The 25,812-nt window shown below is 53.4% G+C and overlaps 1 protein-coding gene across 1 annotated transcript; it reads left to right on the top strand.

The window, feature by feature from the left end:
• Positions 1–17,200: 17,200 nt before the first annotated feature.
• On the top strand, positions 17,201–21,140 carry POU3F1 (POU class 3 homeobox 1). Its single transcript, XM_032247030.1, has one exon. The coding sequence runs from the start codon at positions 17,248–17,250 to the stop codon at positions 18,601–18,603; it is 1,356 nt and encodes a 451-aa protein (XP_032102921.1). The 5' UTR covers positions 17,201–17,247; the 3' UTR covers positions 18,604–21,140.
• The last annotated feature ends 4,672 nt before the right edge of the window (positions 21,141–25,812 follow it).

Genomic DNA, 25,812 nt, shown 5'->3' with positions numbered 1-25,812 from the left:
GCAATGGCGCAATCTTGGCTCATTGCAACCTCTGCTTCCCAGGTTCAAGCGATTCTCCTGCCTCAGCCTCCTGAGTAGCTGGGACTACAGGCGCACACCACCATGCCCGGCTAATTTTTTTGTATTTTTAGTACTGATGGGGTTTCACCATGTTGGTCAGGCTGATGTCGAACTTCTGACCTCAGGTGATCCACCTGCCTTAGCCTCACAATATTGTGGGATTACAGGCATGAGCCACCATGCCTGGCCCCAGACTGTTTGTTTATTATAGTAGTGTGGAGAGGCTCTGCAGCAACACAACTGTATCACTCTAAAAGCTTGGTGCTGGCTAGAGGCCAGCAGCCCCTCAGCAGCATGGTCAGGCTGCCAGGCAACGAGGCCCCACCCCTGGAGCAGTACAAGGCCCTGGCCCCGCTCACCTGGTGACCACGTTGGCATCCTCCACAGCTAGGACTGAGGGTAACAGGCCTGGTGCAGCAGGGGTGGCAGCAGCATGCAAGATTCCCTGCTAACCAGGGTGCTCAAGCCAGGCAGCTGCTGCCAACCCCACAGCCAACACAGAGCCCCTCCTGTTGGCTCTACAGAGATGGAGGGACTCCACTTTACAAGGAGCTCTCTACAAACCAGGTGAGGAGAGGAAATTCACAGAGGGGTCACAAAAGCATACACACTGACTAGATCCCAGCACACTCACTCAATAAACATAACTGAGCTGGTGGCTGCATCAGGCAAGCAGTCAGTGGGTGGATGGGGGGATGGATGAATGCCTGAATGGATGCATGGACAGATGAAGAGACAGATAGATGAACAGAGGAAGAGAGTGAGGGATGGATGGATGGATGGATGGATGGATGGATGGATGGGTGGATGCATGGATGGAGAGATGAAGGGATGGATGGATGGATGGATGGATGGATGGATGGATGGATGGATGGAGAGATGAAGGGATGGATGGATAGATGGATGGATTGAGAGATGAAGGGATAGATGGATAGATGGTTGGATGGATGGATAGATGGATGGATGGAGAGATGAAGGGATGGATGGATGGATGGAGAGATGAAGGGATAGATGGATGGATGGATGGATGGATGATGGATGGTTGGATAGATGGATAGACAGATGAATGGAATGACAAGTGGAGTCATGGTTTCCAGGTTAGCATAGCCCACCATACAAGACCTTCCTTTTCCTTTACCCTACCCGGAAAACCCCCTTTGCCAGGTGTATCTATTCACCAAAGACTATTGGAACTGCCAGATCCGTTCCACACCTCTGAATTTTGAGCAATTTTCTATTTAGTCATTTCTGTCCCCTTTCCTCCAGAAGAGGGCGAGGCACCCAGGTCATGGGCACAAGCTGGGTACACAGGCACAGGTGGGCAGTCAGGAGCTGAAAAGCCTGCCCTCGCTGAGGCCCCGTGAGCTGATCATCATAAGGAAAGGACAGAAAGAGCCAGGCACGGTGCATACCGCCCTGCTGCCTCCAGCAGAGTTAGTGAAGCCACAGGGAGTGTTCGGGGACTGCCCCATCAGAAAATGGAATTTTTTATTTTCTCCCCGGCAGCAGTCTCAGCCCTGAACTGGAACATGGCTCCCTAGGCAGAATCCAAAAACAGGGCTTAAGCTATACAGAGGGGTTGGAGGGAGGCCAGGAGCTGAGTGGTACAGAGAGGACAGGGAAGGTATGACTGGGAGCCAGGCCCCTGAGAGGGGACATTCTGAGGGAGGCCTGGCTGGAGGGTACCCCACCCTTTCTAGCCTATCTATTGGGTGGCTCCCAGGAGGCTCACAGCCTGATCCGAGGCAGGTCCCAGCCAGGACAGAAAAGACCCTGCAGCAATCATGTTCTCAGAACCGCCCCACCTCACCTACCGTGGAGGTCCTGGACTTCCTGGGTGGTACATACTGGGTGCCTGAGGTGGCTGAGATGGGAAGAGGGTGGAGGAATCAGAGGAAGACCAACTATCTCCCCAAACTTCCCCAACTCAATGTGGTACTGTGAAGACTAAATGAGACAATATACATAAAGAGCTTAGAAGCAGTAAGCACTCAGTAAGTGTTAGCCATTGGCATCTAGGATAGTGCCTGGCACAAAGCAGGCGCTTTGTTGAAGGAATGAATGAATCCTGCCCCCGCTTAGCTCCTCTACTTCAAATACTGGAGACTTGGAGCCAGTGTTGTCTCTACAGCTACTGTGGAAGGTGGATGTATATATTAAGTTCATTCCCACCCTAGGGCCTTTGCATTTGCTCTTCCCTCTGCCAGGAGTGATTGCCCACACATTTTCACATAGTTCATTCTGTCACCTGATTTCGATCTCTGCAGCTGGAAATAAGAAAGGGATCTGACCACTGCCTGCTGAGAGAGCTCCCCACTTCTCAAAGTTGTCTCTCCTTCTCCAGTCTAGGACCCTCCTAGTCCATAAACACAACACAACACAACACACACACACACACACACACACACACACACGCGCGTATAGCCAGACAATCCTGACCAGACAGCCTCAGTGTCCCTACCCTATCCAGGGCTGGTCTTGAGCCAACAGGGGCTCTGGCCTGGCAGGTGGTCCCACCCATCTGCTGATGGCCATCAGTGTCCCTGCTTGGCAAGGGCTCACTCAACCCACAGCAGAGGTCATGCTCTGTTCCCAACCATCTGCTCTCCCAACTGGCCTTGGCAAAAAACACAGTATCACGCAAACAGTAGGCTCAATGAACCAGGATTTAAGAATCTTTGATGTGCCACTTAAGAAAAAAAATACTTTTACTATTAGCCGGGCATGGTGGCGCATGCCTGTAATTCAAGCTACTCAGGAAGCTAAGGCAGGAGAATTGCTTGAACCCAGGAGATGGAGGTTGTGGTGAGCTGAGATCACGCCATTGCACTCCAGCATGGACAGCAAGAGCAAAACTCCATCTCAAAAAAAAAACCAAAATACTTTTACTGAGCACTTACTGTGTGCCAGCCACCATGTTAAGCTGTCCACACACTTGAGCCCATTTCACTCACAAAAACAAAATGATGTTGGTTTTATCCTTATTTTACATCTAGCTAAGGCAGGATAAACTGGTCAAGTGCTTGGGCTCTGGAATGAAACAGAGCCGGATTCAAATCTAGACTCCTCCACTCACTTGCTGTGTGACCTTGGGCAAGTTACTATAGCTCTCTGATCTCTGCTTCTCCTCTATAATGAGGAGATAAGACAGCCACTGCCTGTCAGGGCCCTTGTGAGGATTAAAGGAGATAATGGATGTAAGTATCATATGGTGCCAGGCACAGAGCCTCCGCCAAGGTCGGGGCCTGCCCTTCCCTCCTTATCTCACCAGTTCTGCTGCCAAAGTTTGCAGGCTAGGACTGATCTTCTCCACAGTTCCAGGCACAGGGCTGGGCACTGCCAGCACACAGAAAATTCTTGCTGATTGCCAGATTTTCTTAATTCCTGTCCCAGGCCTTGATTACAGAGAGTGCTGCCTTTCTCAGAGCATTGAAGCAGAGGACTCCTGCCCTGGGCAGCTCCAGGCGTCAGGCACTCTGCAGAGACAGCCTCTGAACTCTGCCTCGTTTGGAAGCCTTTCCCACCACCATGAGTCCTAGAACCTGCGTTTGGTTCCCACTCAGAAAGTGTGACCACCACCCAGGATCCTCCAAGACCATGGCCCACTGTGTCCCCACAGTCACTCGCCCCAGTGCCTGGAGCTCTGACCTGCCCCCAGCCCCTTGGCTGGACCCTGCCACATGCTAACAGACATTCCCCACTCACACCAGCTTCCCAAATCACCCTAGAATACCAGGCTCCAGTCTGCTCACTATACCCTCTCTGACTGCCAGCCGCTACCCGTGGCTGCCACTTTCAACCCACCCAAGAACCCCCGTGTGCTCACATGGAGCCTGCAGCCACATCCATGCCGGCCATGCCCCTGCAGGGCCCAGAAGGCTGGCAGAAAAATCACACAGGCACTTTGACATTAATCAAAGACACTCATAAATAAATATGTGTAAATTGTATGCAAACCAAGGTAGGAATTAACATCTTTCTCTGCTGAGTCAGCATCTCAAGGCACCAGGGAGGTTGCCTGTAGCTCAGGAGATTGGGGACAAGAATGCTCAGTATCTAGGAGTCCATTGAACAGTCCCAGATTCATCACCTGAAGTTCTGTAACTTCCAAGTTTGAAGAATCAACCACCATCTGCTGATTGCCTGCTACACACCACGCATTCTCCTACATACTGGCTACTACAGGTATGAAATGAGATAGCATGTAAAGTGCTTCGAAGTGCTTACTGCTGGCACCTGTAAGAACCCAATATATGTGAGCTATGATTAACATCCTCCAGTTTAACCCTCACAATAACAATAATCATTAGTAAAACTACCATTAATAACACCAGTCATAATTGGTATCATCGATTGGGTGCTTCCTAAGCCACAAGCTCTCCGTGAGTAGCAGATAATGCTGGCACTCCACCCCCATTCCTCCAGGCCCTACCATTTCGGTGTACTCCAGCCCGACTTCCAACTGCCTGCAGCTGCATCTTTGCCTGCGGGCTTCTTCTGGTCTCCAGGAGCCTGCTCTGTCCTCCCGAGGCAGGCCCAGAGTGCTGGAGAATTAACCTCCACCCCAACCCCAGAATGACTGACATGTCAGTAGATAAGTGGCCCGCCTCCCTCATCTAGCAAGTGGGGTAACTGTGAGCACTGTGTTCAACACAGGCGGCCAGCGGTCCTCAGTGGCCCAGAGCGTAACTGGCAACTTGCTCCATGAGCCTCCCTCTGTGGGTTTCCTCCCCTCCCCGACATCTCACAGGCCCACTCCCTACCAGCGTCTCCTGGAATCACTTCCCTGCATGCGTTCGAATCCTCATCTCGGGATCTGCTTCTGGGGAAACCCAAACATGCATATCTCATTGGACCCTCATGAGAACCCTAAGAGGTCAAAACTCACCCTTAGCAAGATGTCAGACTCCTGGCCGCGTTCTACAAGGACCTGCTAGGTGTGAGTCACCTCCGTCTTGGACCTCAGCTCTGGCTGCTGTCTCCTCCGCCACTCTGCTCCAGCAACGCCAGCCACCTCCTATTCCTTGGACATACAAGGGCACCTTGGCACCTCACAGTCTTCCCTGCCAGGACACTCCTTCCATGGCTCTCAGCATGACCGGCCCGTCTCATCCCCAAGCCTCAGCTCCCACATCACATCCTCAGAGAGGGTTTTCTCAACCACTGCATCTAGGCCTCTCCAGCAGCTCTATCATAGCATTCGACGCGGTCTCTTCAAAACTCTTACTACAATCTTTAGTCATCTTCTGCGAAAGTATTTGTTTCCTGTCTGATTCTCTTCCCTCCTCTTCTAAAATGGACTTTCTCTGAGGACAGTGGCTTTGTCTGTCTTTTTCATGGCTATACCCTCAATGCTTGGCCCAAAAGAGGTGATCAAAAATATTAGTTGAGGCTGGGCACAATGGGTCACACCTGTAATCCCAGCACTTTGGGAAGCCAAGGAGGGTGGATCACCTGAGGTCGGGAGTTTCAGACCAGCCTGGCCAACATGGTGAAACCTCGTCTCCACTAAAAATACAAAAAAAAGGCCGGGCACGGTGGCTCACGCCTGTAATCCCAGCACTTTGGGAGGCCGAGGCAGGTGGATCACGAGGTCAAGAGATCGAGACCATCCTGGTCAACATGGTGAAACCCCATCTCTACTAAAAATACAAAAATTAAGCTGGGCATGGTGGCGTGTGCCTGTAATCCCAGCTACTCAGGAGGCTGAGGCAGGAGAATTGCCTGAACCCAGGAGGCGGAGGTTGCAGTGAGCCGAGATCACGCCATTGCACTCCAGCCTGGGTAACAAGAACAAAACTCCGACTAAAAAAAAAAAAAAAAAAAAAAAAAAAAAAAAAATTAGCTGGATGTTGTGGCAGGCGCCTATAATCCCAGCTACTTGGGAGGCTGAGGCAGGAGAATTGCTTGAACCCAGGAGGCGGAGGTTGCAGTAAACCAAGATCACAACACTGCACTCCAACCTAGGCAATAGAGCAGGACTCCATCTCAAAATTTAAAAAAAAAAAAAAAATTAAAGTGGAAGGACAAACTATTTGTAGACTGGGTACAGTGGCTCGTGCCTATAATCCCAACATTTTGGGAGGCCCAGGTGGGAAGGTCGCTTGAGCCCAGGAGTTCAAGACCAGCCTGGGGAACCTAATGAGGTCCTGTCTCTACAAAACATTTTTGTAGAGATGCACCCCAGCTACGCAGGAGGCTCGGAGGGGGATCACTTGAGACCGGGAGATGGAGGCTGCAGCCAACTGTGATTGTGTCACTGCACTTCAGCCTGGACAACAGAGTGAGACCCTGTCTCAAAACACACACACATACACACACAACTATTTGTACTGTATTACTGTGTTAAAGTTGAGAAAAGTATGGCTACTTTTCAGCAAATTGCCCCTGGTCACACAGCTGGTAAGAAGCAGCGCCTTTACTCAGTATCGGCTCTGCCTGTCTCTAAGCCCATGATCTGAACTACTGGGGTACTCTCTTTTCATTTTACAGATGGGGAAAACTGAAGCACTGGGAGGTTTGCCAGGAGCCGCAGCAGGGACTTGAGCAGGTCTCCAAGCTGTAAAACCAGCACTCCTTCCCCTATACCTCAGGCCCCACCCAACACTCCCCCGAAACCACAGCCTAATACACAAATCCTCCTGCGGCATTCCTGAGAGAAGCTACTCTGCCTTTACTTCAATTCCTCCAGAGTCAGAGAGCTCAGTCTGTGACAAGGTGGTCCTTAGAATGGGGAACCCAAACCCTGGCTCCTTAAAATGTCCATGGCTTGATCTGAATTCTGCTCCTTCGGGTCACAAAGAGTTTATCTACTTCCTGGGGCCCAGGACAGCCCTGCAGACATGCAAGAGGCAGAAGTTACAATCTCAATGTCCATCAGTAGAGTTTAAATAAATTACAGTGCATCAACACAATAAATACTATATAGCCATTTCAAAAGGGTAAGGTGGATGAGATGTACAAAAAAAAAGACACACATCCAAAATACATTGTTAATTTAAAAACACAAATTACAGGCCAGGCACAGTGGCTAACGCCTGTAATCCCAGCACTTTGGGAGGCCGAGGCAGGTGGATCACCTGAGGTCAGGTGTTCAAGACCAGCCTGGCCAACATGGTGAAACCCCATCTCTACTAAAAATACAAAAATTGGCTGGACATGGTGGCAGGTGCCTGTAATCCCAGCTACTTGGGAGGCTGAGGCAGAAGAATTGCTTGAATCCAGGAGGCAGAGGTTGCAGTGAGCCGAGATCGTGCCACTGCACTCCAGCGTGGGCGACAGAACAACACTCCGTATCAAAAAACAAAAACAAAAAAAGTTAAAAAACACCATATACACTGGGGTTCCATCTTCTGTACATAACATATCCATAGATATCTATACAGATTACTACCTAGATAACCTTGGCAAGTTTGAGTTCAACTCTCCGAGCCTCAGTTTCTTCATTTGTAAAATGAGAATAATAGTTGCAGTTAACCCACATTGTTTTTGTAAAGGTGCAAGGCGTAAACTCTGGTAGAAGAACTTAGCACAGTACCTGCACTTCATAAGCCCTCGATAAACCTAAGCCACTATTATTAAGTACTGTGTGTCCGCACAAACAAGTTCTGGAAAGACAGAGCCAACAGGAGTAGTTATGAGGAGTGAGGCAGAGAGCCGGATGGAGGACTTCCATTTTCTATCTTGTATACTATGTTTCTAGTGTTTACAAATGAGCTTGTATTGTTTTTATCATCGGCAAAAACCATAGAGATATTCCTATTTGGTGGAATAAAAACCACAAAAGCAGAGACCATGTCCTCGGGACATTCAGTTCTCAGCTACCTCGTCACAGTTCCACATGGCCCCCTACTCTGGTCTCTGTTCCCATACACATTCCTAGGGATCCGTGTCCCTCCGAAGCTGCTCAGGTGCCAGGATGTCCTGACCAGTGAGAGCAGCTTGCTCTGGACACAGCATTGATACTGATAACACTTTTTGTGACTCTCCCTCTCTGGCAAGACAAGCATACCTAGGACCCCTTTAACCTCTCCATTCGAGCTAAGCCAGGCCTCTGTTCTTCCAGCTGCCCTCGAGGAGCTGGGTTTGGACCCAGGTCAAGGTCCTGACATTTGCCCAACACAGTCCTCCTTATTAGACTTAGTCCCATCCCTGCAGCCCGCGGAGAAGCTATTATGTCTGGATTCATTGCTGCCCCCTGACCTTCACTGCACTGTCCCGCTCCTGTCAGCAGCAAATGCATCGAGTCCTACCAGCCTATATATCTTCATCTTGGTCACAGATAAAGAATCTTGGGCAGGACACGGCTTCATCAGGCTCTTGTCCAAGGCATTCTGGGTCCATTACCCAGCCCCTTTGACTAGTCAACCCACCAGGTATGAAAAAGACATGCCCTCTTCTCTGAAGCCCATTTCTTCTGAGGCTGAAAACCAGTGTCTGTAGTATCCCTTCTACCCCCCCATTTTAAAAAAAGAAGGAAATGAGATCACAGCGGCATAACTTGTGGTCCTTCAGCAGGCATTCTTTATTGGTGCCTACTATGGACCGGGAATTGAGCTGGGTGCTGGGGGACAGAGATGAAGCAGATCCAGACCCAGAGCCCCAGAGATCACAGCCCCGTGGGAGAGGCAGACACACGAAGAATTAATGACAGTACAGGCCTGTACAGGCTAATGCACAAATAGACTGCAGAAGCAGGACAGAGGCTGTGGCTTAGTCTAGAGGGAAAAACTTCCCAGGGCTGCTGAAGCTTGTGCTGGGATTTGAAGGATGTAAAGCAGAGACAGTGGACGTTCCAAGGACAGAGAACCATCTGGGCGGAGATGAGGGGTCTTAGAAGGGCCCGGTGTGTCTGCAGGAACAGAGATCAGCGTGGCTGGATTCAGAGGGTCGGCAGAGGTAGGATTACCAGGGACTTTGGTCCTGATGATGTATATAACAGGGAACAATAGAAGGGTTCTCGGGAGCCAAGTGCCAAATGACATGTCCAAGTTGTGTCTTAGTGGGAACACTGTGACCTGACTCAAGTATCTGGATGAGGGATTGGAGGGAGGGAGAATCACCCTAGACCAGTCACCAGGTTTTAGAACCTATCAATCCCCTCATGTGTTCTTTTGACTTTGGTTTCCCAGAGCCACTGGGGTGTAGGCTTTGGCCAGTGCTCGAGGTACCCAGGGCAACCAGGCCACTGGGCCTACAATGGAAGGTAAACTGAGGCATTCCACCTACAATCCCTTTCCCCAGTAGAAAGGAGAACAGGGACATGAGCCCTGCACACACTCTGTTCAGCCACAAACCAAAGTTGAGACTCAGGAGTGATTTTATCTGTGATGACAAGTGCATCCCTGGGCTCAGGCAGGTATTGTTACAGGCCCAGCAGTCGTCCCCAGGTTAAACACACATCCAGGGCTCAAACAGACATTGCCCCCAGGCCAGGAGGATGATGTACCAAGCCCAGACAGATGTTGTGCCAGGTTCAAACACATGTCCTGAGCCCAGACAGAAGCTGTCCCGGGGCCAGATAATGTGCTGGGCTCAGCCAGGTGTCCCAGCCTCAAACAGATGTTGTCTCCAGCCTAGGCAGATGCTACCTTAAGCTCAGACAGATGTCTGCCACCAGAGATATATAAAGATGCTGAGAGGTCCCTGGGAAAATATAATTCCTAAATCCTCCTTTACCACTTCCACCCTCTACCTGCTACCCCCAGGAAAGCTGAGAAAGGTCAGCAATGAGCCCAGCCAACTCTCCCAAGACCTTCCCACCTTGCAAAAGCCAAGTAAGTAGTTGTATCATTCTGTTCTTCCCCCGACTCCAGGCTAGACTACTACATGGAGGGGAGGGAGAGACATACAGTGGGATGATGAATGAGGCACATGTACAGATGTACAGGGTACCTGGGCCATCTGGGGAGTAGTGGACAGTGATGCCCAGGCTAGCCAAGCTGACTCTATATTGGGAGAGGGAGATGCGGTAGGTTAGAAGAAAATGTGGGTTAATGTAAGGACCGGGCCCATTAAATCCCACCTCAAACCTCCCACTCTGTGACTAGAGGGGAAAGGAAAGTCCTGTGACCTCATCCCTATACACACATGCTCTGCTCAACACCCAGGGAATATGATTACTGGGTCATGTGAAGGTAATTACTACTCCAAAGCTGGGCTGCATTAAGCTAGGGAGAAAGAGAGGACCAAGGAGGCTGATCCAATGTGAACAGAGAATGGGGAGATGGTCCCATTTATCAGCTTGACCCTGGCTGGAATAACTTCCTTCCCCAAGATCCCTCACAGGAGCGTCCAAGACCTGACAGCTTCCTGATAGGAGCAGCCAAATCGCTCTTGTCCCTATTGGAAGCTAGAGTTATGTGTCCTGTGGCTATGCAGAGGTCAAGTTTCAGGAACTGTGGGTGTTGGAGGTTCCTGAGCCATGGGGTGGAGGAGGCAGCTATTATACTTGGGACTGGGGAGTAAAAGGTGTTAACAGTGAGAGCCTGACCTCCTCCATCTGCCCTGAGAGGTCTCCCACTTGGGCTCAGACTGAGTCTCTTCAAGAGGAGAGTTCCCCAAGCCAACAGTTCCCCAAGCTAGCTCATGAATATGTAAATCAACCTTGAGCCACACACACCCCCAGCAGGTGCTGGTTGGGACTTCCCTCCTTTCTACCTTCTTCCTCTAGGGAGCTACCCTGAGGCTGAGGGTGAGATGTGGTCTCCCACCAGAGGGGATGTACTCACACACACAATAAAACAGTATCCCAAAAACATACTCTCAAATGCAATTACTGACACAATCACAAACCAAGTGTCTGACACTAATACAAACCAAGCAAAAGCACCCTAACACAAGCACATGAATACTTATGGGCATCTATAAAATGGAAACACACGAATTCATGCAAGCATGCTAACATAAAGTCCGCATATATACAAGCACACCAAGCCACCTACACACTATTATAAACATCATAACACCCATAATCTCAAGGAAACGGCCCTCCCTTCCTCCCACCCCACCCAAACTGCCTTAGTACCACCCTTCAATTGGACAACAAAGTCAACCCAGACTCAGAAAGGCATCTCACTCTTCTAATGATGGTGACGAAGACTTAAATTATCATTCTCTGCCCCCACCCTACCCTGTGGTGGTGAATTTTGCAGCCACCCAGATAAAAAGTATGTTTAAAAAAAAGAAAGAAAGAGACTGAAGCGTAGCCCCAGCCTTTCAGAGTGATTAATCCCTGCTAATGATTTACCGATTTGCAGAGAGCGTGTTCTGCATAACCGGATTGCGGGCATTAACACCAGCTCAAAGGCTGACATTCTGCTAAAAATGAAAGTAAATTTCAAGAGCAATTGACCACCCCTAATTTGAATATTCTACTGACATACTGGGAGGACCCCTACCCACACCCATAAGCTTAGAGGCTGAGGCAGAAAAGGAAAATACAAGGGAAGATTCATCTCAAAGAGATACTTCAGCTTCCGTCCCTCCTTCCCTTCACCAAGACCTAAGACTTAAATAAGTTAGATCGCTCCTTTCTCTTCTGCCAAAGGCAGCAACAGCCCTGATACTAATCCTCTCCTCTGCCTTGGGCTCTAAGATCACAGGAAGGACAGAAGAATTGGACACCTGCAGGGGCTGAGATTAGAGGGAAAGAGGAAGGGGCTTTGAGGGCTCAGAAGGTTGAGCTCATTCTATGTGGGGAGAGCTTTAGGATGATGGCAAGCACTATGAATCTGTCTAGCCAGCACCTACCCTCGCCAAGGTAGTGACCCTGGCGCCCTCCTAAGACTAGGGATTTATGACAGCCAGGACCCTGCCAGACTCTTCCAGTCAAAACCACATTCCAGCTCAGAATGAGCGGGCAGCAAGCCCCAGTGGGCGTGGTCCCTCCTCACACTCTTTAGCAAGAACTGGTTAGGGGAGCAGGCAGGTTCCACTCCTGCTCACGCAGCCTCTTACTCACCCCAGATGGCCGGCCAGAGAGGAAAATCAAACCACACTTTCCCTTTCCAAGTTTCCTTCAAGCAGTGATCCCACCCCCATCTTCTCAAGCAGCCAACAGAGACCATATTGCCCAGCTCTCAAATGAGGATACAGAGGGTCACAGAAGTTAGGAGGCTGACACTGGCCCAATAGGAGCCCTGAGTCAGGGCCAAGATGGAACCCAGGACCCTTGACTGCCAAGCCAGATCACTCTGAAAAGGCAAGATCCAGGGCATAAGGAGACTGGCAGGAGGGAAAGGAAGTGGCCCATGAGTGCTGCGCCGGTCCAGCCAGCCTCAGCGTCTCAAATCCCATACATGCAGGAGGCACCCTGAGACACACAGCCCATCCGGCAGCACTTCCCATGGGCCCCATCTCTCTTCTTTTCTTCTTCTCTGCATTCCTGACTTGTGAGGAATCCACGTGGAACATACTGGAGCCTGCCTTCCCCCAGCACTGAAAAGGCCTGAGGTCTGAAACTGCACCTGCTCTCAGCCCGTCCTGGACTCCTCAGCAACTGATCTATTCGCAGAAGAGAGCTCAGAGGCTCATAAACCAAAGGGGGAAAGCTGCCTGCAGGAGATGCGGAGCAAGGCTGTTCCTCTTTCTCCTTCCCAAAGCTGTGCTCGTTGTGCCATTGTTAGCCCCCCTGTCATCTGGGATGTGTGTCTGGAATACTGCCCTGCATACGTGGCCGCCAGGGTGCTGATGGCGACTGCCTCGTGAGTATAGTTGTATTCTAGGGCCCACATCTGTAACCCAGAGCTTTGCAGAAAGAGTATAAGAAGCTGGAGATTGTGTAGCCTGCCCTTCATCCCTGCAGAGCCTCCCTCCCACTCCCAGCCCCCCACAGCCCCCGGCTCAGAGACCCCCCACAGTGAGGGCCCCATCTGCTGGAGGCTCGGTGACCTGTGTCAAATGAGCAGGCGCTCGGTCACACTCCAGAGCCTGGAGGAGGCCTCTGTGCTCTGGGAAAGCCCAAGCAGATCCTGCCTGGGGGCGGGCTGGGCAGAGGCCCCGCTGGGGAGGGAGGCCCGGGAGCCTCTGAAACTGGCGGCGGCCTGGCTCGGAGCTGCCCTCCACAGACAAGGAGAGTGGGAAAAAATATGAAAAGAAAAGCCTTCCCTGTTTCCCTGGGACTAGCGCCACAATCAAACCACGCAGACCAAACTCTGGATTGGACACAGCCCCTTCCTCTGCTTTCCGATCCCCTGCGCGGAGCTGTATTTCTTACAGGGTGTGGGTGGATATGTCTGTGTGTCTCTGTGATGTGTGGGGCGAGCCTCTTTGTATCTGTGCATCTGGGTGAGAGGGTGTGCATGGCTGGCTCCGTGTGCTCATGTATGTGAATATGACGGTGTGCCTATGTGTGTGACTTGGCATGCCAGCTAAGAGTCTTCTTGTTTGTGGCCCCAAGAGCCTGTAGGTTTCGTGTATCTCTGTGTCAGCAAAGCAGTGCCTACTTGAGCCTATTTCAGCCTATGTGTGGGTTCTGTGTATCTCCCTGTTTAGACACATGCCTGTATTTACCACTGGGTGTTGCTTTGTGTGACTATGAATATTCCACCTAATGGTGTGAGTCTGTGTGTTCCTATTGTGAATCTGTATGTTCGGTCCTGTGCTAAATTGCATGGTTGTATCTGTGTGTGTGTGTGTGTGTGTGTGTGCACACCTGTTCTCATGTCCACACCACTCTGTGTCTACATGGATCAGGTGGGTGTCTGACCTCTGTGTGTATACCTGCCTATGTGTTGTGGGTCTGAGGGTGAGGGCCTGAGAAGGTGGTGCTCCAGGAGGAAGGGGCTGCTCAGCTGCAGGTGTTTCTGCCAGTGGCCATATCTTGGCCCTAGTGTCCCAAACAGAATCTTGAGAAGAATGTCAAGACTTCAGGGGGGAATCTTAACTCTAATACAAGAAAATTCTGACTCAAGACCAAACCCATATCCTTTTAGAAGGTCTAAAATTTCCAAAGCAGAGAAAGGAATTTTATCTTCCCTACTTCAAACTGCTTCCCACCCCAGGGCAGCATCTAACATTTAAAGGGCACCTAAATTGGATGCCTTATTTCATTTGTGGAGCCTCAGAGCAGCCCCGAGAAGCAGGCAGCATTGTTCTCACTGTAAGATGCACAAACTTAAGCTCCAAGAGGCAATGTAGCTCACACAGTCACAGGGCTGCTAAAGGGTGTGATGGGACTGGGACTTTGATTTGCTGGGTGACAAGCTGATAATCTAGAAGCCTGGCTACTGCTTTGCTGCCAATGCCCCTCAATTCAGCACAGACCTGGGAAGATGGATTCAGGAGCCCTGGCAGGCCCTGGCCTGCCCTTGAGACCTACTAAAAACAGGGCTGTCGGCTCTCTTTGCTGTGCCAGCCAAAGCTGCTGCCTCCACAGGCCCCCATCCCATGGTAATGGGGAGAATGGTGAGTGGAAACTCACAGGTCCTGTGCCATTGGACAAATCTTGGGTCCCTTATCTAGGCAATGAAGATAATCTCAGTGCTCTCTCACAGGGCTGAGAGGTACAGTAAAATCATAGATGTTAAAGTACTTGTTAAAACACCGTGCCTGTATGCATACCTATGTAACAAACCTGCACATTCTGCACATGTATCCCAGAACTTGAAGTATAATTAAAAAAAAAAAAAAAAAAAAACACGGTGCCTGTTGGTCATTGTTCTTCCAGCCTCAGTGGCAATTCCAAAGGCTGGACATTGAAACCTCTGTCCACTGTCCAGACATTTCCCCTCCTCCAACAGGAACTGAGACAGATTACAGAATCACTGACCATGAGAGTGAGAAATGCCAGAGAGGTCAACTGGTCCAAACCTCTGCAATCCCATGCTATAGGTGAAGAAACTGAGATTTAGTTGGAGAGGGGAATGCCTTGCCCCCTCACTGAATAGCAACAACAGAAACAACCAGAGTAAGCACCCATCTGAGAGCTTTACACCCCCATTGCCTCACACCACTATCTGACCTACCTTGGTGAGACAGCTGGGCTGCTTATATTACTGTTATTCCCAACTTACAGGAAGGAAAACCCAGAGCTAGGAAGAGTGGATCAGAGTTACTCCTGCCCAGGAAGATGACGGCAGCTCCAGATTGAAAGCCCAAGCTTCAATATCACACAGGCCTGGTTAGAGCTGGCATGAGAGGGGACTTCACTGCAGGATTCCCAGCCTACCTCCTATCTCCTGGGCCTGGGAAAGGGGGCAGGAAGGTGAAGGGCCTGGGTTGTCTCAAGGTGACCATTTCCTGGGCCAGAGTCCAGGAAAGCCCAGTATCTCTAGCTGGATTCAGACACAGAACTCCATCACAGCTCTTACAGGTAGGGTGGGACCATGGAGCCTGCTCAGGACAGTGACCAATGGCCAGACAAGGGCCCTGCTCTGTCCCACTCCTTCCCTGTTCGGTCCTAGGCCATTCAGGGCCCACATGATCAAAGTCACTGCCCAGGGTGACCCCTGTCACTGTCAACTCTGTCCCAGCCACCCTGGATCGTTCCAATGCCATCTGCCACCTGAGCCCCCAGTACCTTTTTTCGCACACTGAGGCTTTATTCCACAGACCTGACTTGCTCAGTGGGCCCCTGGCTGGGCCCCCAGCTCAGTTCTGTGATCTGGGACCCCGGGGCCCTGTAAGCTATAAATCCACTTGAGGCAAGATCCAGGAGACAAAAGTGGGAAGACTGGCAGCTGAAGACTCCCTGGGACCCAAGCCTCGGTGTAGGGTAGAGGAGAGAACACACAGCTCAGTCCCCTCAGCCTGGGGCCCAAGGTCGGGTAAGGAGGCACAGAGGAACTGCAGTGAGGTCCAGCTCCACTCAAGATCCTTCAGGGGGTCCTCAAGGGCTGGGGCGTGAGGAGGTAGCTGAATTCCACTGCCCACCTTTCCAACAAGGTCTCCTTCATCTCAATTCCCTTTTCAGAAGCTCCAGGCAAGTCCGGGGAAACTCCAGCCCGGGGCTCCTGGCGAGGCTGGACAGCTCCCGGCCTGCACGCCGGATTTCTGGAGTGCCCGCGGTCCTTCCCTGAGTCCAAACTTCTTCTCTCCTCTCCCGGGGGTGGCCCCACCATGACCACAGCCGATGAGCCGTTCAAGCTGGGAGGAGCGAGAAGGCTGCAACGGAGCAAGTCGGATACCCCTGGGCCCAATGTCCACCCCTCACTAGCGCCCTCGCCAGCAGCGTTTTCCCCGGAGCCACAGTCTCCACCTCGAGGTCTTCTCCTTCCGGAACCTCGGAGCGGGGCCGGGTACCGGGGGCTCGCGTAGGACTGTAGAACCGCTGCCGCCCGCCGCTCCAGCCCCAGCCGCCCGCGCGGTACTCACCTGGGCCGCAGTGCCGGGGAGAAGGGATGCCGCCGCGAGGCGTGAAGCCCGAGTCCGTCCGACTCCGGCCGCGCCGGACGCGCTCTCAGGGCAGCTGAGGTTGGCGGAGTTGCGACGCTGGGACTACAGGGAGGAGAAGGAAAGACCGGGCAGACGCGCCGAGGAGCGCCCGGTGCACGCTGGCAGCCGCGGGAGGAGAGGCGGGCGGGCGGGCGCGGTGAGCAGTCGCGCCAGAACCGAGCCGGGAATCCGCGCCGCCTCCCGCTCGCAGCCGCCAGGACCCGCGGGAATCCTGGTCCGCCGGCAGCGGTACTGCGGAGGGAGGGGCGTGGGGCTGAGCCGCTTCTCGGAGCCCGAGCGCCTCCCGGAGCCCGCAATCCCGGCTGCCCGGGCGGGATGCGGGCGGGAATTCAACTCGCGTGGAATGTGGGACCGGCCGGGCTCGGAGTCTCCAGCGCTGGGGGAAAGCTGGGCCCACACAGCCAGGACGAGAGGGGGTGCGGTCCCAGGGCCACCCCCGCGCCACTCCCCACGTGGCGGCCGCGCCCCCGGGGCGTGAGTGTGTACGCGGACTGTAGGGGGGCCGTGAATGAAGCCCCAGCGGCCAATCAGCACGGCCGGCGCGCGGGACCCCGGGAGCGACGCCCAATGGAGAGCTCTGGGCGGCCGGGCCGGGCTGCGGGAGGGAGCGGGGGGCGGGGGCCGGGGCCGGGGGGCGGGAGGCGGCTCCGCGGGCAGCCAATGGGCGGCGGGCGGGGTGGGGCTCCAGAGCGCCAAGCGGGTCGGGTCTTTAAGCCGGCGGAGCGAGGCGGCGGGGCCCGCAGACGGAGCGGAGCGGCGGCGGCGGCGGCGCGGCGCAGGGCGCGGGGCGGCATGGCCACCACCGCGCAGTACCTGCCGCGGGGCCCCGGTGGCGGAGCCGGGGGCACCGGGCCGCTGATGCACCCGGACGCTGCGGCGGCAGCGGCGGCGGCGGCGGCCGCCGAGCGACTGCACGCAGGGGCCGCGTACCGCGAAGTGCAGAAGCTGATGCACCACGAGTGGCTGGGCGCGGGCGCGGGCCACCCCGTGGGCCTAGCGCACCCCCAGTGGCTACCCACCGGAGGAGGCGGCGGCGGCGACTGGGCCGGCGGCCCGCACCTAGAACACGGCAAGGCAGGCGGCGGCGGCACCGGCCGAGCCGACGACAGCGGCGGCGGCGGAGGTTTCCACGCGCGCCTGGTGCACCAGGGGGCGGCCCACGCGGGCGCGGCATGGGCGCAGGGCAGCACGGCGCACCACTTGGGCCCAGCCATGTCGCCGTCGCCCGGGGCCGGTGGGGGCCACCAGCCTCAGCCGCTCGGGCTGTACGCGCAGGCGGCCTACCCGGGGGGCGGTGGCGGCGGCCTGGCCGGGATGCTGGCGGCGGGCGGTGGCGGCGCGGGGCCGGGCCTGCACCACGCGCTGCACGAGGACGGCCACGAGGCGCAGCTGGAGCCGTCGCCGCCGCCTCATCTGGGCGCCCACGGACACGCACACGGACATGCACACGCGGGCGGCCTGCACGCGGCGGCGGCACACCTGCACCCGGGCGCGGGCGGCGGCGGCTCGTCGGTGGGCGAGCACTCGGACGAGGATGCGCCAAGCTCGGACGACCTGGAGCAGTTCGCCAAGCAGTTCAAGCAGCGGCGCATCAAGCTGGGCTTCACGCAGGCCGATGTGGGGCTGGCGCTGGGCACGCTCTACGGTAACGTGTTCTCGCAGACCACCATCTGCCGCTTCGAGGCCCTGCAGCTGAGCTTCAAGAACATGTGCAAGCTCAAGCCGCTGCTCAACAAGTGGCTGGAGGAGACCGACTCGTCCAGCGGCAGCCCCACCAACCTGGACAAGATCGCGGCGCAGGGCCGCAAGCGCAAGAAGCGCACGTCCATCGAGGTAGGGGTCAAAGGCGCGCTCGAGAGCCACTTTCTCAAGTGCCCCAAGCCCTCGGCGCACGAGATCACCGGCTTGGCCGACAGCCTACAGCTGGAGAAGGAGGTGGTGCGCGTCTGGTTCTGCAACCGGCGGCAGAAGGAGAAGCGCATGACCCCTGCGGCCGGCGCGGGCCACCCGCCCATGGACGATGTTTACGCGCCTGGGGAGCTAGGGCCCAGCGGGGGCGGCGCATCGCCACCCTCGGCGCCCCCGCCGCCCCCGCCGGCGGCGCTGCATCACCACCACCATCACACACTGCCCGGCTCTGTGCAGTGACCCCGCGGGCCGGACCCCCGCCGGCGCGCTGCAGGGCGCGGGCGCGCAGCCCGCCCGCGCGGCCTGGACTCTTTTTGTTCGGTTGCTTTGGATTTTACAAAAAAAAAAAAAAAAAAGCCCAGAAACTTTCGAACAAAACCAAACACCCGGACGACCCTCTCTGGTGAGCGGCGAAGACGGCCAGTAGGCTGCGTCGCCCGAGCCCCGGGAGAGAGGAGCGAAGATCCGGAACTCGCCAACTCACCCCGGGCATCCTGCCCGTCGCCTGCTCTCTGCCCCCATCCCCTCGACGACCCCCGCCCCTGCCCCCCGGGCTGTTCGGGGCCGGATCCCGGCAGCGGCCTCCCCAAAGCGACAGGTAACGCGGTGCGGGGTTAGGGATTCCCCGGGAGAGAGGACGAAGCGAGGAGAGTTCTCCATCCCCTCTCCCGGCGTGGACTCCTGAGCCTGCGGGTCCAGGGTGGGGGGGGCTGTCACTTTATTCGCTAGAAGCCTCTTCTCTCCTATAAGGATGCGCCCCACCCCCTTTTCCCCTTTCTCCGGGCTTGGTTTTTTACGGTTTTTATTTATTCGTGGAGCCTCTCGGCTCCTGGGGTCCTTCTAACTCCGCCCGCGCCCTTAATTTAAATCGCTGTATACTGTATTTATCGGGGCCCCGGAGGGGAGGTCGCGAGAGCCGCGTCTGTGTATAAAAGCAGGAAATAGCCAAAGCTTTAATCTAGCCTAATTTATTTTTCCCTTTATCTTTGCCTACCCTCCCCTCAAAAAAAAGAAAAAAAAAAAAAAGAAAAAAAAAAAACTAACAAAAAAAATTTCGAGTGTTCATTTTTCGTTTCGTTTCATCCGAGCCCCGGCTTGGTTCCCGGTCACGCGGGAGGGGTCTGCGCTCCCACACACCCAGATGGGAAGGGACTTCTGCCCTGCTGCAGACCGACCGCCGCACGGCAGGGGCCCCTGCTCCCCGCGGGGCCCTGCCCTCCTGGCCACACCAAACGAAACTTGGAAAAGTTGGAGAGATTTTTTTTTTAACCAGCTGTAGAAATAAGCCGTTCCCTGAGAACCCTCCGCCTGATTCCCTGCAGCTTCCCTCTGCTCCCTTTCCAGCCCGCCGGGATGCGGGATGCCAGGGGAGGCTGGGAGAAAAATTCCCCAACTTTGGTGAGGTGGGAACCATGTAAATATGTGAGATATGTACACACTGGCGGGGAGAAGAAACATTTTGTGCTTGGTTTTTATTTTTGGTTTTCCGGGCTACCCTTCCTTCCTACCCTAAAGGATTTTGTACACTGACTAATCCGAAAAAGATATTTTAATATGATTTCCGAATTTCTGACCCATCTCTATTTATTTTCTGGATGTGTTTGGAGCTTCCCCTTTCTCCATTTCTTTTTCTGTTTGTTAAGGTTTGAATTTAAATTTTGTTATTTTATTTTTATTATTTTTGAAACAATGTTTCGGTGCATTCTCTTTGTATCTTTATTGCAAAAAACAAAAATAATAATGTAGACTGGGAAGTTCCCTTTATATTTATGTTATAGTAAATATTTTATTACTCACATAAACATGTACCCCAGGGCTGTGTCCTGTCCTCTTTACTGCTAGGGCTTGGTGGGTTTGGGGGTGAAGTGATGGCATACCCTGCTTCACCTCCCTAAAGTTCTGATCTCACTAAGAGAGATCTTGGAGGAAGATGACTGTGCAGACCTAGATGGATATCAGGCCGTGGGCAACAGTTGGGCCCCTGCCTCATGCCCATCAGTTTAGGGAAGATGAAGCCACTTCATGTCCCCCTGCTGTAGACAGACTCTCCTAGACCAAACCAGGGCCTGGGACAGTGAGCCAAAGACACCACATGGAATTCGGGTCAGCCATCGCTCATGCACAACTCGACTGCTCTTCTCGGCCAAGAAAGAAGCCCACCTCGGCCTGGGTCACCAGCCTAGAATCTATAATTCCCCACCTGACACCTCAACCCCCAACTTTCATTTCACCTTGCACTCTATATGAGGGGTCTGGGCCAAGTTCACCATTCCGGGTCCTAGGGCACCTGGCAGCCTGGTCAGGCCCCACCATCCTACTCTCCAGCAGGCTCTCCACTCAAAAACAAATGGTGCACAAGCCTCCCTGGATCCACTGGAAGTTCCAACAGCTTAGATAGAGGTCGGTTTTGTGGTCCTGTATGAGCTGGGTCAGCCTGGGGAGGGAGCCCTGCCAATTTGCTTGGGCAAAGCCAGTCCTACTTCTCTGCAAAAACCACTGCCCCAGCTTTCTCTTGGGGAGAAGTGGAGGCATGGGCAACTGTGCCACCAGAAAGACCTGATGTCTCCTCTCCAAGCGTGGGTACCCAAGACTGCTGTAGGGAGTGCAGCCGAGAGCATAGACATTCTCAGATGCTGTCTTCTGGAGCGAGTCAGGGTGTCTGGGGGCAGATCTGGCTCCAGGAGCAGAACCCCACACTACCTGTGTTCCAGTCACAATCTTATTTTCTCCTTTAAAACAACTGTTCTTAAAAACACTAATAAAAGAGCTCTTCCTGCTCCCTCCGTAAACGAGGTTCTTTTCCCCTTTCAGGAGAAGCCACATGCAATTTCTCTCCCTCTTTGTGAAGCCAAAGCTTGAAGGCATAATCTCTTAGCTGGGGAGAAAGTTGTCCCTAGTGAAGGGATATGTGGGGCCCCTCCTGAAAGGAAGCTGCCCATGTCCAGGCCTGTGAGAGGCCTGGCCTCCAGCCGACGGCGTCAGGGGTGTCCAGAGAGGTGTCCACAGGGCCCCAAGTTGGTGCTCTCTCACGGGCTGGGGCCTCAGGATGACTGTGCCATACTGGGAGTTTCTGGTGACTTTCTGTGCTCGGCCCTCACTCTTGGAGGGGATTGTCTCTGCAAGCACAAATGCTGCCTCAGTTTCCAGAGCCCCAGCCTCTCACTCCTTTGCTCCGTTTTTCTTTTCCTCCTCAGTCCAGCCAGGTGAGCCAGTAGCCCTGTAATTGGCACCTGTGTCCCAGCCGTTCCCCACACTGGTGGGCCAGGTAGCCTGCCCTCCCGTGTTTCCTAAAGAGGAAGCGGGAACGAACAGGCCAGCCAGGCAATGGCACAGCCAGGAGCCACTGACCACCCTGCCTCGGCCTCTCATTTCCTGCTCCACTAAGTACAAAACTTTGAAGGTGCCACACACTCTTCCCTCCTCCCTCCTTTTTTCTCCATTCCTGGATTTGTCCCAGCCTCAAGGCTCTGAAATGGAAGCAAATGAAGCTGAGAGCTCCCGCTGCCTGCGAGGCCCAGAGCCTCAGCAGGTTTTGAGGTTGCAAAGGGCCACCAGGAAGATGGGGCCTTTCACTGGCCTCTGCCTGCAGCTGACACCAATTGATTGATTGATTTCCTAATTGTCTGCTTAATCCTCTACAAGAGGGTAGGTTTATTATTTAAGCAAGTCAACTCAAAAACAGCAAAACAAAGCAACCTCCCAAGAACCAGCAGCAGCTGAGGAGTAGAACAAAAAAAATGGAAAAAAAAAAAAAAGTGGGAAAAGGGATGGAAGAAAATCTTTTACTTTGCAAGGATTTGGCTTAATGAGACACCAGCGTGGGATAGCTACCCAGTGACCAACCCCTTGGTCGCAGAAGGCCCCTAGACAGCAGGAACCTCAGCACTTTATAGGAAGAGAAATCTTTTTCCCTGGATAGAACAGAGTTAGGACAAGCACAGCCCACTGTGGCCTTGATGCAGCCTCTGTCCCAAGGGTATGTGTATCTACCTGCTTGTGCCTGAGAACGTCAGACTTCCTTTTGTTCAGGAGAGGTATGTGACCCTAGCATCGACCTCCAAGGAAGTCCAAGCTTTCCCTAGCATATTGAGAATTTTCTAATCCCATCTCCCTCCCCTTCTCACTTGAACAAAATTATTGTTTATGATGATGTGGCCACAGATTACGGCAGTTAGAACTTCCCTGTCCCCATGTGAACTTCTGCAAGTTGGTGTAAGAATTTGTGTGTATGCCATTGTGTGTGCAAAGCCACAGCTGATCCCAGAGGTAGGAGAGGAAAAAGACAACCAAGGCTGCATTGCTAATGCTTTGAGCTGAGCTGGAAGAGCATTTACAGGATGGAGGCTGGCCAGTACCAAACGGAAGGAAGGTGGTCATGCTTGTCACCTGTGGTCATCAAGGCAAACCCGGCAGGAGGACATTTATATTCTCCCCCTCCTACTGCCCAGAAGGTTGCACTAGTTTATATATTGCATGCCTTAGGTCCCATGCAATCATCCCTTGACCCTAGGACTTGACTGGACATCCATAGGACTAACTGACCCCCAATCGCAGATGCCCATGTAGAGCTGTTCAGAACTCAGCCTGCCCTGGAGAGGCTCTGGGCCTCCAATGACACACCCAGGGCCAGACTGCCTCCCTCCCTGGAACTTTCCCCAGCAGGGCTTCAGCTCCAAAAAGGGGACCCACCTAAACAGGGGGTGGAGTGAGAGGAGGTTGGTCACCTGTCCTAGTTTCTCTCCTAAGCTCAGCCGAGATGATCTACTCAGGGCCTCTGACTTGGAGAGTGAGACCAGAAGCAGCTGGAGGAGCCATCAGTTTTGTCCCTGCCTGTCATATTTAAAGGCCCTGGAGTTCAAATGGCGTTTGGCCATTCAGGGCTCCCCTTGCTGCCTCTGAGGCCTCCATGTGAGAGGACTGCCCTCTATTGGTCCCTGAACTGGGACCTGGCAGCAGTCACCAGAGCCACCTTGAAGCTAAGGATGCCCCCAGAAAGTAAGCTTCAAGTGGGCTCCTCCAGGAGGGACTGGCAGTTAGAGAGCAGAGGCAACTTTAGTCTCCAGAGGAAGCAAGCCTGCCTCTCTTGCACTCTCTCTCTCTGTCTCTCTCTCTCTGTCTCACACACACACACACACACACACACACACACACACACACATGCTTATCCATGACCCTTCCCTCTCATCTCCCACCCCATCCATTCACACAGCCACTCTCAGAAACCCACGATCACATACCACCTCCTCTGTCTCTCTCCCACTCATCCCCATCCCCATCACTCCTCCCCTCAGTCAGTTAAAACCCCGATCCAGGCTCTCACCACCTTGCTCACTCACACACATGCTAACACACCCGTGGTCACACCCACACCATAGTTTGAGCGGTCCGAGACCAGCTTCCTGGTCTTTGGTGTTGAGCTCTTCAGAGCTGCTGAGTACCTGGCACATGTAATATGTGATTAAGCACACACGGCCATTCTTTGCAACATTTGACCCGGTCCCCTTCTCTCAGGATTTCCAAGCACTTGCCCCTAAACTGCTTTCCAAACACATCCCTGTCCATCATTGTCCCAGCTCCTCCCAGATCTCTTCCTGCTCCTTTCAGATAATTAAAGTTAGGCTGTGTGTTTGTATGTATGTGTGATCTTATTTTTTAAACACACACCCCCACACATACATATGCGTGTATATATACAAACACACACAGCAATTAGATCTATCCTTTCCTGCCGTAGTCCTTCTTATGCAGTAAAACCTCAGCTATGCGTATGCCCCCACACTGCTATGCAATGAACCCAGCATCACCTAGTCATGGGCTCCTGATGTCACACACATGCACACACATACACACACACACACATGCACAGTGGCACATTCACGTGGTTACACCCACCCCCAGATCCCTCGTCTTTCTCCAAGGGCATGACCCACCCCCCACTACCCACCCTGCTCCAGGGCATCTGAGTGGGCTCTCCTCAGAAGACCTAAGTACCACTAAGTACCAGGAGAGCTTTGCCCCAATCCCTCCCCTCAGCACACACACACCAGTGGACGTGTCTCCTGCTGAGCCTGACCAGGGTGGGTCTGGGTATTATTAGGCTGCAGAGACAGCACGGAGGCATATGGTCTCGTACACAAGAAATAATGTTCATGTTAAATCAGACCTCATGCATAATGCATGGTGCCTGATCTCACATTATTTTGGGTGTTCGTCAAAATCAGTGTTCTTTCTTGTGAGGGCTCCTGAAAAGAAGTGAAAAGGCATTTGCTAATTACACCCACGGCCTGGACCCAGAGAGCTGGGAGTGCCCCCAGGAGCCTCCCTCTGGCCCCACTTCACCCACCAGTGGGTCCCGTACCTCTACCCCACTCTGTCTTCCCACTTGGAAGGAGGGGCTGCCTGGGGTTTGTGGCAGGCGTAAGGCCCCGTGTTATTTTTATTTCTTTTCTCTCGGCTCTCTGTCCCCGGAGGGTTCTGGGGAATAGCAGTGGCTCTGTCGCTCTCACACCCGATTCATTTGCCGTTTTATGAACTCCCCGTTGATTCATCGCCTCCCTAAGTCAATGATTCACTCCTGATGGCTTTTCAGAAATCCTTCTTCAAAGGCTCCAGATTATTCAGCTCTGAGCAAGAGCAAAAGCCGGAGCAGACCTGGACCTTGCATTCCCACTGCTCCTGTGGCTTGGAATGGGATATTGTCCCCATCTTTGGGCCTTCCCTGGAGCTGGCCTGGCCTGGGGAGGAGGGAGTGCTCCCTCCACACAGAAGCTGGTAGAGCTGACCCAAGCAGCTCATGGACAGACCTAGCCCACGGCCAGGCCCCCTCCAGCCTGTGTGAGTTACCTGCCTTCTCCCCTTGTCATCACAGTCCCTCCAGAAGCTGTCCATGCCTCCAAGGAGGTAGAGAGCAGAATAGTGAAAAACAGGGGCTGTGGGACCAGACCCCTGGGCACAAATCCTGGCTCTACCTCTTACTAGTTTCAGTTAGGCTAACTACTTACATTTCTGTGCCTCCTTTTTCTGGTATGGTAACAAAGCCAGTTCACTGATCATAGAGTTGTTTGGAGAATTTAGTGGGATAATATGCATATAGAGTTTACATAAGTGATGAATGAATGAAACCTGCTATTTTGGTTTTTTTTTTTGGTTTTTTTGTTGTTGTTGTTGTTGTTGTTGTTGTTTTTGAGACAATGTATCTCTCTGTTGCCACTGCAACCTCCACCTCCCGGGTTCATATGATTCTCCTGCCTCAGCCTCCTGAGTAGCTGGGATTACAGGCGCCTGCTGCCACACCCAGCTAATTTTTTTCTTTTTTTAGTAGAGACAGGTTTCACCCTGTTAGCCGGGCTGGCCTTGAACTCCTGACCTCAAGTGATCCTCCTGCCTCGGCCTCCCAAAGAGCTGAGATTGCAAGCGTGAGCCATCAGGCTGGGCCTGAAAGCTGTTTTA

The sequence above is a fragment of the Sapajus apella genome, unplaced genomic scaffold (assembly GCF_009761245.1).
Source record: "Sapajus apella isolate SASKATOON/1434 unplaced genomic scaffold, GSC_monkey_1.0 scaffold62, whole genome shotgun sequence".
NCBI classification, from domain to species: domain Eukaryota; kingdom Metazoa; phylum Chordata; class Mammalia; order Primates; family Cebidae; genus Sapajus; species Sapajus apella.
Note: the sequence above shows the minus strand (reverse complement) of the source record. Positions and strands in the feature narration are given on the sequence as shown.